This window comes from Notolepis coatsorum, assembly GCF_963971535.1.
Source record: "Notolepis coatsorum genome assembly, chromosome: 20".
In the NCBI taxonomy this organism is placed as follows: domain Eukaryota; kingdom Metazoa; phylum Chordata; class Actinopteri; order Aulopiformes; family Paralepididae; genus Notolepis; species Notolepis coatsorum.
In genome coordinates, this window is record NC_140184.1 from 37,616,011 (window position 1) to 37,630,794 (window position 14,784).

Sequence of the window (14,784 nt, forward strand, 5' to 3'; positions counted from 1 at the left end):
ACACTAAAGATGGCGGCAACAACAAAGAATTGCTGCAAAATAAACATACTACATCTGTTGTTTAAAAAAAGAAAATGTAAAAGAATTTTTTTTATATTTTTTTTATACTGCGTTTATACAAAACGCACAAATGCCACCCCCATGCACATTCAAGTCCTCTCCACCCTTGGGTCTTTGGCCACCGGCACGGTCCAACGTACATTTTTTGTTGGTTAGAATAGATGACCTCCGTTGAAACTTCACTGAGAGCGAGATTGATTACGGAGGACTCGCTCTCAGTGATGTGTTTCATTACCATATGGTTAATGAAGGGCGGTTCAGTATGCAAATTATTACAATCATGCATGAGCATAGACGGTAAGACCATTGGTATTTATCAACACAGAGTGTGCGTAGGACCTGTGCACGCATGGTTGATTTTCTGTGCATAGAGACATTCTAAATTCCATGCTTAGGAAACGAAAATAGAACACTTTCTACTAGGCATTTTTTTTACCTATACCGATATTGTCCAACTCTTAATTTCCGATACCGATATCAACCGATACCGATATATGCAGGCTTTCCCCCCCCAAAAAACGGAATAATTTCAGGTAATTAACATTACATATGTCTTGTTGTGGAATTAACATAACATTATGCATACTTTTGACAATAAATAAAATCAGAATTTGTTCTTACTTGCTTGCCTGGGTAAATAAAGGGGTATTTTTTTGAAAACCGATACAGATATTTTCCGATATCACATATTTTACTGCCAATATCGGCCGATAATAGGTTGATAATATCGGACATCCCTACTTTCTACGCATTATTGATAAATGAGGGCCCAGGCATTTATATCAGGATTTGTACAAACTGGAGTATAGCCCCACAGACCTTGCTTTATTTAGTTTTGTGGCTAACTAGCAGGAGCTGCTGGTATTTGGTATGAAGAACAGCGCGGATAATGCTGAGAAAGGACTCTACTTATCAACATCATTGGTAAGTAGGAAATAGGGCTAGATGTCCAAAATGTTGTACTTAGCCAAAAAGTGATAGTTCAGATTTTTGGAACCCTATCCCTATGGAAACAACTAAAATGTACTCTCCAGTGCACACAAAGTAGATCTCAGTGGTCCACAGTCAGCTTGTACAGATAGGAGTGTGAGTGTGACCCATATTGACTTTGCATTGGTTTGTAGCTAACTAGTCGGAGTTATTATGAGGAACAACAACATTATTGGTTAAAAAAATCACAACTATCCTTGGTGTGTGTAATCAAACCAGTTGGACAAGTTCCAGTGTGAGTGCAGACTTATTCTTGTTTTCATGATTAAGTGGAGAGATATGTACTATCCACTGTCTGACAACAGTTATTGTCTTCCCCCCCCTGAAACAGCTGTTATCATCTCGGTTTTACCATTTTAAGATTTTATCTCTTAAAGTCAGCCTATATCTATCAAATGGATTTATCTCCTCTTAGATGTACTGCCCATTGATGTTTTTGTGCAGATATGTGTACACACAAGGTGTACAGGTATTCATAGTCTATGATGTACTATATGTGACTTCAGATGGCCAGCCAGTGAAGAGGAAGAAGGGTCCGGCGCCGAAGATGCTGGGCAACGAGGTATGCAGCGTGTGCGGCGACAAGGCCTCCGGTTTCCACTACAACGTGCTCAGCTGCGAGGGCTGCAAGGGATTTTTCCGCCGCAGCGTCATCAAGAGTGCCCAGTACTCCTGCAAGAACAACGGCCGCTGCGAGATGGACATGTACATGCGCCGCAAGTGTCAGCAGTGTCGCCTGCGCAAGTGTCGAGAGGCGGGCATGCTGGAGCAGTGTGAGTGTCTTTATGAGGTAGAGATTGTTTAAAGATCACGCCTGTAGTTTTGGCGCATGGGGGGTTACTATTGGAACCCAGAGTGAAGCCACACCGATAGAAGGGTTGGGTATCGACTAATTGCTACCGGTTCCAACACGGTCAGTACCAAGTGTTGGGGTCATTAAAAAAAAAAAAAAAGTAATGCATTACACGACTTGTTACTTATCTCAAAAGTAACGCATTACTTGACACATAATTACTCCCTGGGGAAAGTAATTTGTTATACTACTCGTTACATTACTTTTACCTTACATCTGAGACGCATTCTCACCAAAGAGTTCTATACGTACTCAATTGGCCAGGATGCGGAAGTTTGTTGCACCAGCTGAAGAGATGAGACACTTAGCTGGGTCCTCTACTGTTGTTCTCCTCTTCTCTTGCCGCCAGCACAGGATAAAGACGAGCGGGAAACTAGGGGAATGTTTAGATTCGCTGTTTGCTAATTATGTCAATAAGGAGGAAATAACATCCTCTCTCCATGTGCAGTTCAAACTTCAGCATTGTGACAGCGAATGGAGATAGACAGGGGATGAAAAGTAGTGGTAAGATAGGGGAATTTTTCGGTTTATAAGGTTATGCCAATAAAGAGGGGATCATTTCAGCATCTATTTTAACCCATTACAATAGGAGGGGTAATGTGTCTATCAGTGTGCAGACATAAACAAGCTGTAGGATTCAGGGGTAATGTATCTATCAGTGTGCAGACATGGAACAAGCTGTATGATTCAGGGGTAATGTATCTTATCAGTGTGCAGACTTGAACAAGCTGTATGATTCAGGGGTAATGTATCTTATCAGTGTGCAGACTTGAACAAGCTGTATGATTCAGGGGTAACATAGACTTGTTTTCTCTCTAACATATACTCTCTCACCCAGATGCGCACTTGGAACAAGCAGTAAACTAGGAAGGATCTTTTTTATATGCTCATAAGGAATCTTATCAATATTTATTTGAATTCACAACACAGCCTTATAACAGCAAAGGGAGATAGACTGCATGAAATGAAGTAAGATAGGGACACTTTTTGACTGGTTTATAATGTTATGCCAAGAAAGAGGGGGGCAACATATATTTGAATCTATCACCAATAGAAGAGGTAACATATCTCTCTCACTTTCTCTATATTATGTCTTTTAGTGTGCACACTTGAAAAAACTATAAACTAACGGGTAATGTATCTCTCTCTCCCTCTAACGTATCATCTCTCACCAAGGTGCGCACTGAACAAGCCGTAAACTAGGAGGGAGTTTTTGAAAGGTTCTTAATCAATATTTATTTATTTGAACTAAATAATGGAGAATGATTATGTAAGTAAGTAACAATCTATTTGATTGATCAGTAACTGTAATGGATCAGTAACTGTAATGTGATTACGGAAATTGTAACACATTACTTTGTTATAGGAGAAAGGAATGAGATTACAATTACAGTAACCACAACACTGGTCAGTACTACCCAGACCCATTCACTATGGTACCTCAAATGGTAAATGGTGCATTTATATAGCACTTTTATCCGAAGCGCTTTACAACTTCACATTCACCCATTTACTCACACAATCACACACAGACGGTGGAGGCAACCATGCAAGGAGCCAATCTGCTGATCGGGAGCAATTAGGGGTTAAGTGTCTTGCTCAAGGATACTTCGACACGCTGTCCGGGAGGAGCGGGAATCGAACTGGCAACCTCCGGATTACCAGACGATTGCTCTACTTCCTAAGCCACTGATGGGCCAATCAGAGCAGCTAGATGTGACTGATGGTCCAATCGGAGTAGCTAGATGTGACTGATGGATATCGCATCAGTAGTGTATTATGCAATGTTTGGATATATGAAACGACTTGATTCTGTTTATATTCAGGGGGATGATGATCAAATGGCTTTGGTCATCATCTGTACAAGAACAACAACAACAGCAGCTCTAACATTTTATTATTTAAATAGTTTTTATTGTTTTTTTTAAGGTTCAATGACATCATACATACATACAAACATACATACAATACATGACTACATATAACCACACAATACCTAAAATAAGTGAAAAATAAAGTAGAGAAAAAGAAAGGGAATAATAAAAGAAAATTTGCATCGTTCTTATACAGGTTGTCACTTGCCATACAGAAATTGCCTATCTAATAAATCACCTTCTTATGCCTAAGCATCCTCAGCCGGGAATTTTAGATTAAAATAGTCTAAAAATAGCTGCCAAACTTTCTGGGTTGAGCCCCTGGTGGAGTATTTAAGTCTCAAGTTTTAGGTGTGCCATCACATCTTCGACCCAGCGTCGATGTGATGGAGGAATGGCTGACTTCCAGTTAAGCAAAATAAGGAGTCTAGCCAACAAAGAGGAGAAGGCCACAGCATCTGATTGAGAAGGCCAGAATCGGGATAGTGATGGGCATGACCAGAACATATGGCAGAGAGTGGCTGGAGCCTGATGGCACCTGGAGCAGGTTGGATCGACATCCGGGTAGATCTCGGCAAGTCTGCTCTTGGAGAGGTGTAGTCTATGAAATACCTTGAATTGGAGTAATCCATGTCTGATGCAGACAGATGATGAATGTATTATTTTAATTGCCAATTGCCAAGAATCGTCAGGGATTTCAAGTCCCATATCCTTACCCCATGACTCCCTGATACAGTCCAGTGATGGGGATGCCATCTCTTGGATATCACTGTATAGTGAACTCACTATCCTCTTTTGTTTTGGGTCTCCCTCCAGCCACTTATCAAGCCACCTTGACATTTTATGTCAACATAGTTTACCCTCTGCTAAAAAGATGCAACAAGATGTTAAAAACACGCTTTTCATTGTACTAAATCTTTAAAGCTTCATAATGTAGTTTTGGAAAAGAAAAGTTAAGACTGTGATATATTATTAGAACTGAATTAATATATCATTAGAACTGAATTAATATATCATTAGAACTGTGATATACCATTAGAACTGAATGAATATAGTCTGATTAATCATTAACTGAATGAATATAGTCTGATATAATTAGAACTGAATTAATATATCATTAGAACTGATATACCATTAGAACTGAATTAATATAGTCTTATCATTAGAACTGAATTAACATAATTAGAACTGATATACCATTAGAACTGAATTAATATAGTCTTATCATTGGAGCTGAATTAATATATCATTAGAACTGTGATATACCATTAGAACTGAATGAATATAGTCTGATTAATCATTATAACTGAATGAATATAGTCTGATATAATTAGAACTGAATTAATATATCATTAGAACTGATATACCATTAGAACTGAATTAATATAGTCTTATCTGATTAATCATTATAACTGAATGAATATAGTCTGATATAATTAGCACTGAATTAATATATCATTAGAACTGATATACCATTAGAACTGAATTAATATAGTCTTATCATTAGAACTGAATTAACATCATTAGAACTGTGATATACCATTAGAACTGAATTAATATAGTCTTATCATTGGAGCTGAATTAATATATCATTAGAACTGTGATATACAATTAGAACTGAATTAATATAGTCTGATTAATCATTAGAACTGATTTTTTAAGTTTTAGTTTTAAAGTATTGGTAATGGGATCGCCAAACGATACCCAACCATAACTAATAGGTTATTTTAGTGGGTAAAGGAGGTTATTTTAGTGGGGGAGGGGAATCTTGGGCTTCGGTCAAAGTTTGTGCTGAGTAATGCTTGCTTGGTTAACATAATATAGAAAGCAGTGTATAGATTTGTGCTTCTTTTGGCCTGTAGGCGTGCTCTCTGAGGAGCAGATCAGACTAAAGAAGATGAAGAAGCAGCATGAGGAGGAGACGGCCCGCTCATCGACAGTGGTCACCCCTACCCCACCACTGGAGTTGGCCAGCCTGGCCCCAGAGCAGCAGGAGATGATAGAGAAGCTGGTGTCCATGCAGAAGCAATGCAACAAGAGGTCCTTCATCGACCGACCAAAAGTCACAGTGAGTAGTCGACAGAAGACTGTAGAATGAGGCTTACTTCTTGGGTTGGTGAAGCTGTTAACTCATTTATTTTACTTTTGTAACAGCTAAATATTTACCAGTGATGATGAAGGCTACGGCATGTCTACTGCTTTGCTGTTTTCAACACAAATCAAAAGCAAGTTTAGTTTGTACTGATGAATTCAGGGCATCATTCGTGTGTGTGTGTGTGTGTGTGTGTGTGTGTGTGTGTGTGTCCCACAGCCGTGGCCGCAGAATCCAGATCCCCAGAACAGGGAGGTTCGTCAGCAACGCTTCGCACACTTCACTGAGCTAGCCATCATGTCAGTCCAGGAGATTGTGGACTTTGCTAAGCAACTTCCAGGCTTCCTTGAGCTCACCAGAGAGGACCAGATTGCTCTGCTCAAGACCTCCACCATTGAAGTTAGTAATTTTTCAAAATGGCTCAGCAACCTTTTTGACTTTCATTGATGAAGTACTTACTTTCTCTCTAAAGGGAAGCCGTCATAGTGTGTGCCACTAAAGTGGGCTCTCGTAACTTCAGGGGAATCTTTTCTGTGGGTTGTAGTTTTTAAGTGAATAGCACTTCTGATTTGAAATCATCACTGTTTTTACTAAGTTGATAAATGTATTCTGAAACATAATTACTTTCTTCCTATGTAATTGTGACATCTTGTTTGAATGTACTGTATATCTTAATGCATTGGTTCTCAAATGTTTCATGTCAAGGACCCCCAAATTGATATTTAACAAGCCGTGGACCCCTATTTGATATGACTTTTCCCCCCAGGGACCCCCATTTGATAGGACTTTTCCCCCAGGGACCTCTATTTGATAGGACCTTTCCCCCAGGGACCCCTATTTGATAGGACTTTCCCCCCAGGGACCCCCATTTGATAGGACTTTTCCCCCAGGGACCTCTATTTGATAGGACCTTTCCCCCAGGGACCCCTATTTGATAGGACTTTTCCCCCAGGGACCCCTATTTGATAGGACTTTTCCCCCAGGGACCTCTATTTGATAGGACCTTTCCCCCAGGGACCTCTATTTGATAGGACCTTTCCCCCAGGGACCCCTATTTGATAGGACTTTCCCCCCAGGGACCCCTATTTGATAGGACTTTCCCCCCAGGGACCCCTATTTGATAGGACCTTTCCCCCAGGGACCCCTATTTGATAGGACTTTCCCCCCAGGGACCCCTATTTGATAGGACTTTCCCCCCAGGGACCCCCATTTGATAGGACTTTCCCCCCAGGGACCCCTATTTGATAGGACTTTCCCCCCAGGGACCCCTATTTGATAGGACTTTCCCCCCAGGGACCCCTATTTGATAGGACTTTTCCCCCAGGGACCCCTATTTGCCTAGTTGTTAGATGTGATTTAGTTCAGACAGAGAGTGAAACCTATCATCAAAATAGTCATTGTTGCATTGTGATAACTTTTGGTGAATAGACTTTTAGTAAGAATTGAACAATTCCCCATTTAGCTGGGGACCCCCTGGAACCCCTGAAAGGACCCCTGTGGGCCACTGGACCCCACTTTGAGAACCAATGTCTTAATGTATCACACAGCCTCAGCCTTGTACCTCATTGAAATCCCATTCACTAAGATGTGTTTGCTTTCCTCAGATCATGCTGCTAGAGACGTCTCGGAGATATAATCCAGATATCGACAGCATCACATTTCTGAAGGATTTCAGCTATAACAAGGAGGACTTCGCCAAAGCAGGTACTGTACATTAGCTTGTTTCTCCCGGTCAAATGTTTTTGAAGGCACTTGTATTGGATACCACTTCAGTTTATACAGTCAATCTGCAGGGTCCAACACAATGACTGTGGCATGCTGACCCAGGATCAGTCACATTTCCTGTTCGTCCCATAAACTCATCAGTCACTAGTCAGTCACTCAAGGCCCTCCCATAGTCGAGCGGACCATACACAGAGCAGACTCCCGCGTGCTCAAAGCGGACCCAAAGGGTACTCAAAGCAGACCCACAGCAGAGTCCAAGTGCGAAGCTCCTATTTTCTGACGCGCGGACGTCCGCGGCGCCCACTTGGTGTCACACAACTGGCGCGAGGTGTAAACTGGTGTAAACTGGCGCGAGACATGTAGGAAATTGGTCCGCGGAGATCCGCTCGACTATGAAAGCTCAAAGAGTCCAGTGGACCTCCGCAGAGTCCAGTCCGTGTACAGTCCGCTCGACTATGGGAGCACCTTAAGGTGCAGAGCATTTTGCTTGCAATTACCTATGGTCTTGGTATTGGTATCTATAAACAACAGCTCAGTCCTAGTTTTTTTATTCATACCTCCCCCTGTGATTAGACTACAGTTACTATTGGACGGCTGTTACATGTTTCATTTATTTGTTTGGGGGCGGTGGGAATTTATATTGCATATATCAAATATATTATATATTTTTTACAGAAGGTATGTTGATGTAATATTACCCATGTTAGAACTGTTGTTTGTCTAACTGGAAATTATGTCTAAAGCCCTTTGATCTCTATCACCATGGATATCCTATCTGCTTCCCTGAAAACATTGCATAATCTACTTGGGTTACCCTGCTTGATCCATCAATCGGGTCAGTTGTCAGCTAGCTAGCACACAAACAAGTAATGAAACTACTTATTATTTTAGTGGTTCAAAAACATCCACCTAATAGCACAGGTTAGCCAATGTTAATATCCCATAGTAACGAATGACACTGGTCCCATGAACTTGTTTACATTTGAAAGCTTCATTTATTGTTAGATTCAAATTCTTTATTTAAAAAGAATTCGGACTATAAGCCGCGGCTTTTCCCCCCATTTTTCGACCCTGCGGCTTATATAACGGTGCGGCTAATCTATGGATTTTTACAGCTAACGGCGCGCTCCCTCAGCTCTGTGACGTCAGATCAGACTCCTAAATCTGCTGCACAGTGCACGCCTTGCCCCTCCTCCGCCTCACATAACCACGTCAACAAACCATTACGGCAAGAGGAGTGTATTAGCAGCTCAGAGCTCCTCTTTCAACATAACTGAAGCATTAAACAAAATGACCCAGTCAACGAACTATTCACTTTAGTTTATTAATACATGAGGCGTTGTCTAATGTTATCTAGCTACTGATAGCTCCTGATATCATCAGTTTGGCATTCGATTTCAGATGGCTAACTGGCTATCGTTATGAGAGCTAACGTTGGTAGCTACTGTACCTGGCGCTGGCTAACTGGCTATCGTTATGAGAGCTAACGTTGGTAGCTACTGTACCCGGCGCTGGCTAACTGGCTATCGTTATGAGAGCTAACGTTGGTAGCTACTGTACCTGGCGCTGGCTAACTGGCTCGTTATGAGAGCTAACGTTGGTAGCTACTGTACCCGGCGCTGGCTAACTGGCTCGTTATGAGAGCTAACGTTGGTAGCTACTGTACCCGGCGCTGGCTAACTGGCTCGTTATGAGAGCTAACGTTGGTAGCTACTGTACCCGGCGCTGGCTAACTGGCTCGTTATGAGAGCTAACGTTGGTAGCTACTGTACCCGGCGCTGGCTAACTGGCTCGTTATGAGAGCTAACGTTGGTAGCTACTGTACCGGGCGCTGGCTAACTGGCTATCGTTATGAGAGCTAACGTTGGTAGCTACTGTACCCGGCGCTGGCTAACTGGCTATCGTTATGAGAGCTAACGTTGGTAGCTACTGTACCCGGCGCTGGCTAACTGGCTCGTTATGAGAGCTAACGTTGGTAGCTACTGTACCTGGCGCTGGCTAACTGGCTCGTTATGAGAGCTAACGTTGGTAGATACTGTACCCGGCGCTGGCTAACTGGCTCGTTATGAGAGCTAACTTTGGTACCTACTGTACCCGGCGCTGGCTAACTGGCTATCGTTATGAGAGCTAACGTTGGTAGCTACTGTACCTGGCGTTGGCTATCGTTATGAGAGCTAATGTTGGTAGCTACTGTACCTGGCGCTGGCTAACTGGCTATCGTTCCTGTTTAAACAACAATTTTAATAAATGGGAGCTTCCTCAAACAGCCATCTCTTTCCCGACAATCCCCTCTGTGCACAAACCCTTACATATGGTAATTAAACATTAAAACACCTGCGACTTATAGTCCAGTGCGGCTTATATATGTACAAATCATTCAATTTAGCTGCTGCGGCTTATATTCAGGTGCGGCTTATAGTGCGAAAATTACGGTAACCTTTATTTGACCAGGTAGTCACTTGAGATCAAATATCTCTTTTTCGAGCAAGACCTGATTGGATAAATTAGATTATATTCAACTTTATTGACATGGCACAGGCTAGGCTACACGTACAGAGTGCACCAAAATGTAGTTTGCATCTAACCAGAGTGCAAAAGAGCAGTAAAGTGCATTGTAATGTACATGTATAACGTGTATAGAATGTAGACATGAGAAAACTACGATATATTCAGTATTCACAGTATTGATGGTATAAATAGTATACATTGAAGTAACTGTAGGTTGGATATAAATTGTATAAATGAAAGTAGATATTTATACAGTATATTTATTAATTTATATACTAAATTAGCATCATTGTACTGGTTCTGTAACATTGAACCCTGAATCTGGCAATGGGGGAAAAGAACAAGCAAGATTCTGTCTTGTGTTTCTCTTGATGTAACCTTGATGGGCCTCATCAAAACAACTCTACTCACATTGAGCAATCACAGGTCTTGAGATGGTACCATGAACAGGCTTACTTAGGAATGTGCTGATAATCCAGCAGTGCTGAAATACCTCTATAAAGAGAAACATTACCTCATTAATACGTGCAATACAACAAACAATATTAGCCATTCTTTCTTGTCTTATTTCACTGCATTTAGATCAGTAAAGCATCTTAGACCAAAAAGGGCACAATAACATTTATTAAAAAACGAGTCCAATGCTCTTACTTCTCTGTTTTCTAACCAACAACTGATCACAGCCTCCCTGAAGCTCACAGCATGCCGTGTAATTATGACACATTCCGTTCCCATTCGCTTTCTTCCCTTTTAACCGTTTGTCTCTCTTTTGCCTCTCGCCCCTCAGGCCTTCAGTTGGAGTTCATCAACCCCATCTTTGAGTTCTCAAAGGGAATGAATGACCTGCACCTGGACGAGGCTGAATACGCCCTGCTCATCGCCATCAACATCTTCTCTGCAGGTCAGCTCTTTAACATCATAGATGTTAAAAAGGCACTTTGTGAAAAAACTATTCCGATTTATTTTGCACATAATTTCACACACATCCAAAAGCAATTAATTTAGTTGGACAGTTATTGAGAATAAATGAGTTTGCATATGGCCACCAGTGATGTCATCTGGGACATTGAATACTTGTTAAGTATATCCAGGCATTAAAGCGTTCCGTCTTGGGACGGATATCCGTCCATTTGATTTGGAGATTCCGTCATTTGATTCGGAGTCGTGACGGATTTTAACCTGAGCCAATCAGAGGCGTCAAATATCCTTTTTTTCCCCTACCGCGGCCGCACCAAGCAGTCATTTGCGAGCAATCGGCAAATTCTCAGGCAAATGCAACCAACCAGAAGGCGAGATTGTTCTGAGTTTAGTTTACAGCCCTTTCACCCGCCTCCGCTGTGCTCAGCACCAATGGGAAGCGCCCATTTTCTTTTGAGTTTCTGAAACTCCGCCATTGCTCTCTAGCGTCTAGCTCTACTCGCGAGTAAACTTGACTCATCAACAACATGCGGCAACTTTTACGAGACCGTAAGTTCATTTGACTTATTGTGTATTGTATATTATATGGTAACTCAGAACATTGTACATATGTCTATACCGAACACTGTGACCTCATTTTCTTCTTCTAAATTCATGCTATATTATGTTATTATGTTATTTGATACTATCTTGTCTAGCACAGTCTCTGGAGCGTAACAGTAAGAAGCATTTTGTATGAAAGTATTCTGTACTTCTGTATGACAACTATTAAAGAACTTGAACTTGAACTATTCTAGTCTAAAGAAACATATATATTACTATTGCTATTGATAAATCTAGGTAACGTGAATGCCACAAAACGAATGCCTTTTGTTAATCAGAACGTTATTTACGCGACAAGCAGTGTGTTGTTGTTGTTGGTGGTGTTGTTTCGTGTGTGTGCTTGCACCGCTCGCTTTCTGATAAATGTATGAATGTTGATAAATCTAGGTAACGTTAATGCCACAAAACGAATGATTATTATTATTTTTTTTTATAAAAATGTTATAACATAGAACAAGACATCACAAAGTGTGTTGTGAACGTGTGCATATGACCGTGTATTCCCTAGTAGCCCAGAGTGCATGTACAGTACTACTGCAGCCAAGAGGACACGTACAGTATCAATGTAGTCAAGTGGGCATGTACAGTATTATTACAGTCAAGAGGGCATGTACAGTATCACTGTAGTCAAGTGGGCATGTACCGCATTACTGTAGTCAAAGGTATATGTACAGCATTACTGTAGTCAAGAGAACATGTACCGCACTACTGTAGCCAAGAGGACATGTACAGTATCAATGTAGTCAAGTGGGCATGTACAGTATTATTATAGTCAAGAGGGCATGTACAGTATCACTGTAGTCAAGTGGGCATGTACCGCATTACTGTAGTCAAAGGTATATGTACAGCATTACTGTAGTCAAGAGAACATGTACCGCACTACTGTAGCCAAGAGGACATGTACAGTATCAATGTAGTCAAGTGGGCATGTACAGTACTACTGTAGTCAAGTGGATATGTACAGTATTACTGTAGTCAAGGGTACATGTACAGCACTACTGTAGTCAAGAGAACATGTACAGTATTACCGCAGTCAAGAGAACATGTATAGTACCACTGTAGTCAATGGGACATGTACAGTATTTACAATGCCAGTACCGTCAGACAAAACAAGGCAGCAGTGGGAGGTTACTGGTAATGGGGAAATCCGGCGAGTACAGTGGTGGATAGTGCAGGCCCAATATGTGACAGATAGGGGTCCCAGATCTCATAAAAAGTGTCCAACTTGGAATGCAGCATACACATAATATATTCACAGGGGATACATTCCATTATGATATTGTGCCATTACCTTATTGACGGGACCTCATCCTTGATCCAAAACAACAGGATGTTCTTTCTAGCAGCAAATGTCAACAAATTGAACAGTCTCTTATGCTTGGAATTGGTAACATGAATATCTGGGAGGCCCAGCAAAAGGCAGAGGGGATCCAGCTCGATGGGGGTGTGAAATATGTCAGACAATTCTTCTACAACGTCGTACCAGTAGCTCTGTAGTTTTACACAGGTCCAAAAACAGTGGACGTGATTTCCAATCTCTATCTTGCATTTAAAGCAAAGTGGGGACGTATTGGGATCCATTTTACTTTTACGGGCGGGGGTAATATGAATGCGATGCAATATTCTAATTTGGATGGCCTTGGTGCGGTTACAAACCGAGATTTTTTTTGCGTAGGTCCACGGCCAGTCTGCATCTGTGATTTCTATGTCCAAATCCTCTTCCCAGGACTGTTTAGTAACATAGGAAGATAAAGATGAATTAAGGTTCAGAGTACTATAGAAGATAGATATTTGTGTGGCGGCTAGGTGGTGTAGTGGTCTAAGGCACTCGCCACCAGTGTGGAGACGCTAGGATTCGCGTGTTCGAATCCAGCTCTCCACATTGTTTTTCAGTTTGGCTGGTCGTCCGCAGTAATACACATTGGCCGTATTACGGGGAGGGAAAAACTGAAGGGTGGGGATCGAACGTTGTGAACAAGCGACTCCTACAAGTCGGTTGGTGCGCCTGCGCAGTAGAATCAGGAAGTGTCGGGGGCAGCGTGAGCCTCCCACGCGTTACTCCTCGACACAGAGATCGAGCTGCGCAGGTGAAAAGATGCGACTGCTGTTACCTCAAGTACCGGAGGGGACTTGTGCTATGTATGACTTAGTCCACATTGCAGCCGGCTTGTGGGAGGCAAGAAACAGCGTTCGTGACAGGGGAGGGTTGAATTGGATGATACGAAATTGGGATGGGAGAAAAATATAGAAAAATGGGAGAAAAAGTGGATCAAAAAAAAAAAAGAAGATAGATATTTGTTTTTTGGGGATCTGTAAGGAGAGGGCTTTCTCCACCTGCGAGGTGGAGATGTCAGTTAAAAGTGAGGTGTCCTTGGTGATAAACTGCCTAATTTGTAGGTACCTAAAAAATTCCGCTTTCAATAGGCCATATCGCTGCTGCAGCTGTGTAAAGGACATTAGGGTCCGGCCATCAAACAGGTGGCCAAGATCGGTTATGCCCTGCTTATACCAGGTCTTGAAGCCGCCGCCGATTTGGTTTGGCTTAAAGTCGGGATTGTCTACAATCGGGGTAAGAGGAGAGGTCAGCTTGGCTCGGCCCTCCACCTTACGGACAGTCTTCCAGGCCTTGACGGAACATAATGTGATGGGGTTGGAGCACACCTTCCTCACAGACCTAAAGTCTTTGATAAATAGTAGGTTCCACAGGGGGGACTTAGATTGCGAGGATTCAACGTCCAGCCATATTGACAGTGGGTCTGCTCTGAACCAGCCGACCAGCACCCTAAGGTGTGCCGCCAGCTGGTAGTGTCTAATATTAGGTAGGTCTAGACCCCCATCTTCACTATCCATCTGTAATTTGGCCATTTTCAGACGCGGTTTCTTCCCATTCCAAATGAATGAGCTTAGCCAGCCTTCCAGCACCTTGATAACCTTGTTTGTCAGCAGCACTGGGATCATTTGGAGAGGGTACAACAGTCTGGGGAGTACGTTCATCTTGACGAGGGCAATCCTACCCAGCCAGGAGATCGGTAAGGGGGCCCATCTAACTAAGTCTGCCCTTATGGTGTCTAAAAGAGGGGGAAAATTGGCCTTAGCCAACGTATCATAGGTGGGTGTCACAAATACTCCTAGGTAAACGAAGCCGGAGGGCGACCAGCGAA

General features: G+C 42.2%; 1 protein-coding gene across 1 annotated transcript in view; it reads left to right on the plus strand.

Moving 5' to 3' along the window:
* nr1h3 (nuclear receptor subfamily 1, group H, member 3) overlaps positions 1-14,784 on the plus strand; it is a 57,143-nt gene that overhangs the window by 16,269 nt on the left and 26,090 nt on the right. The window contains exons 5-9 of the mRNA XM_084337507.1: positions 1,557-1,823; positions 5,640-5,845; positions 6,089-6,268; positions 7,474-7,573; positions 10,890-11,003. Of these exons, the coding sequence (XP_084193633.1) occupies positions 1,557-1,823; positions 5,640-5,845; positions 6,089-6,268; positions 7,474-7,573; positions 10,890-11,003 (867 nt within the window). The remainder of the gene's footprint in view (positions 1-1,556; positions 1,824-5,639; positions 5,846-6,088; positions 6,269-7,473; positions 7,574-10,889; positions 11,004-14,784) is intronic.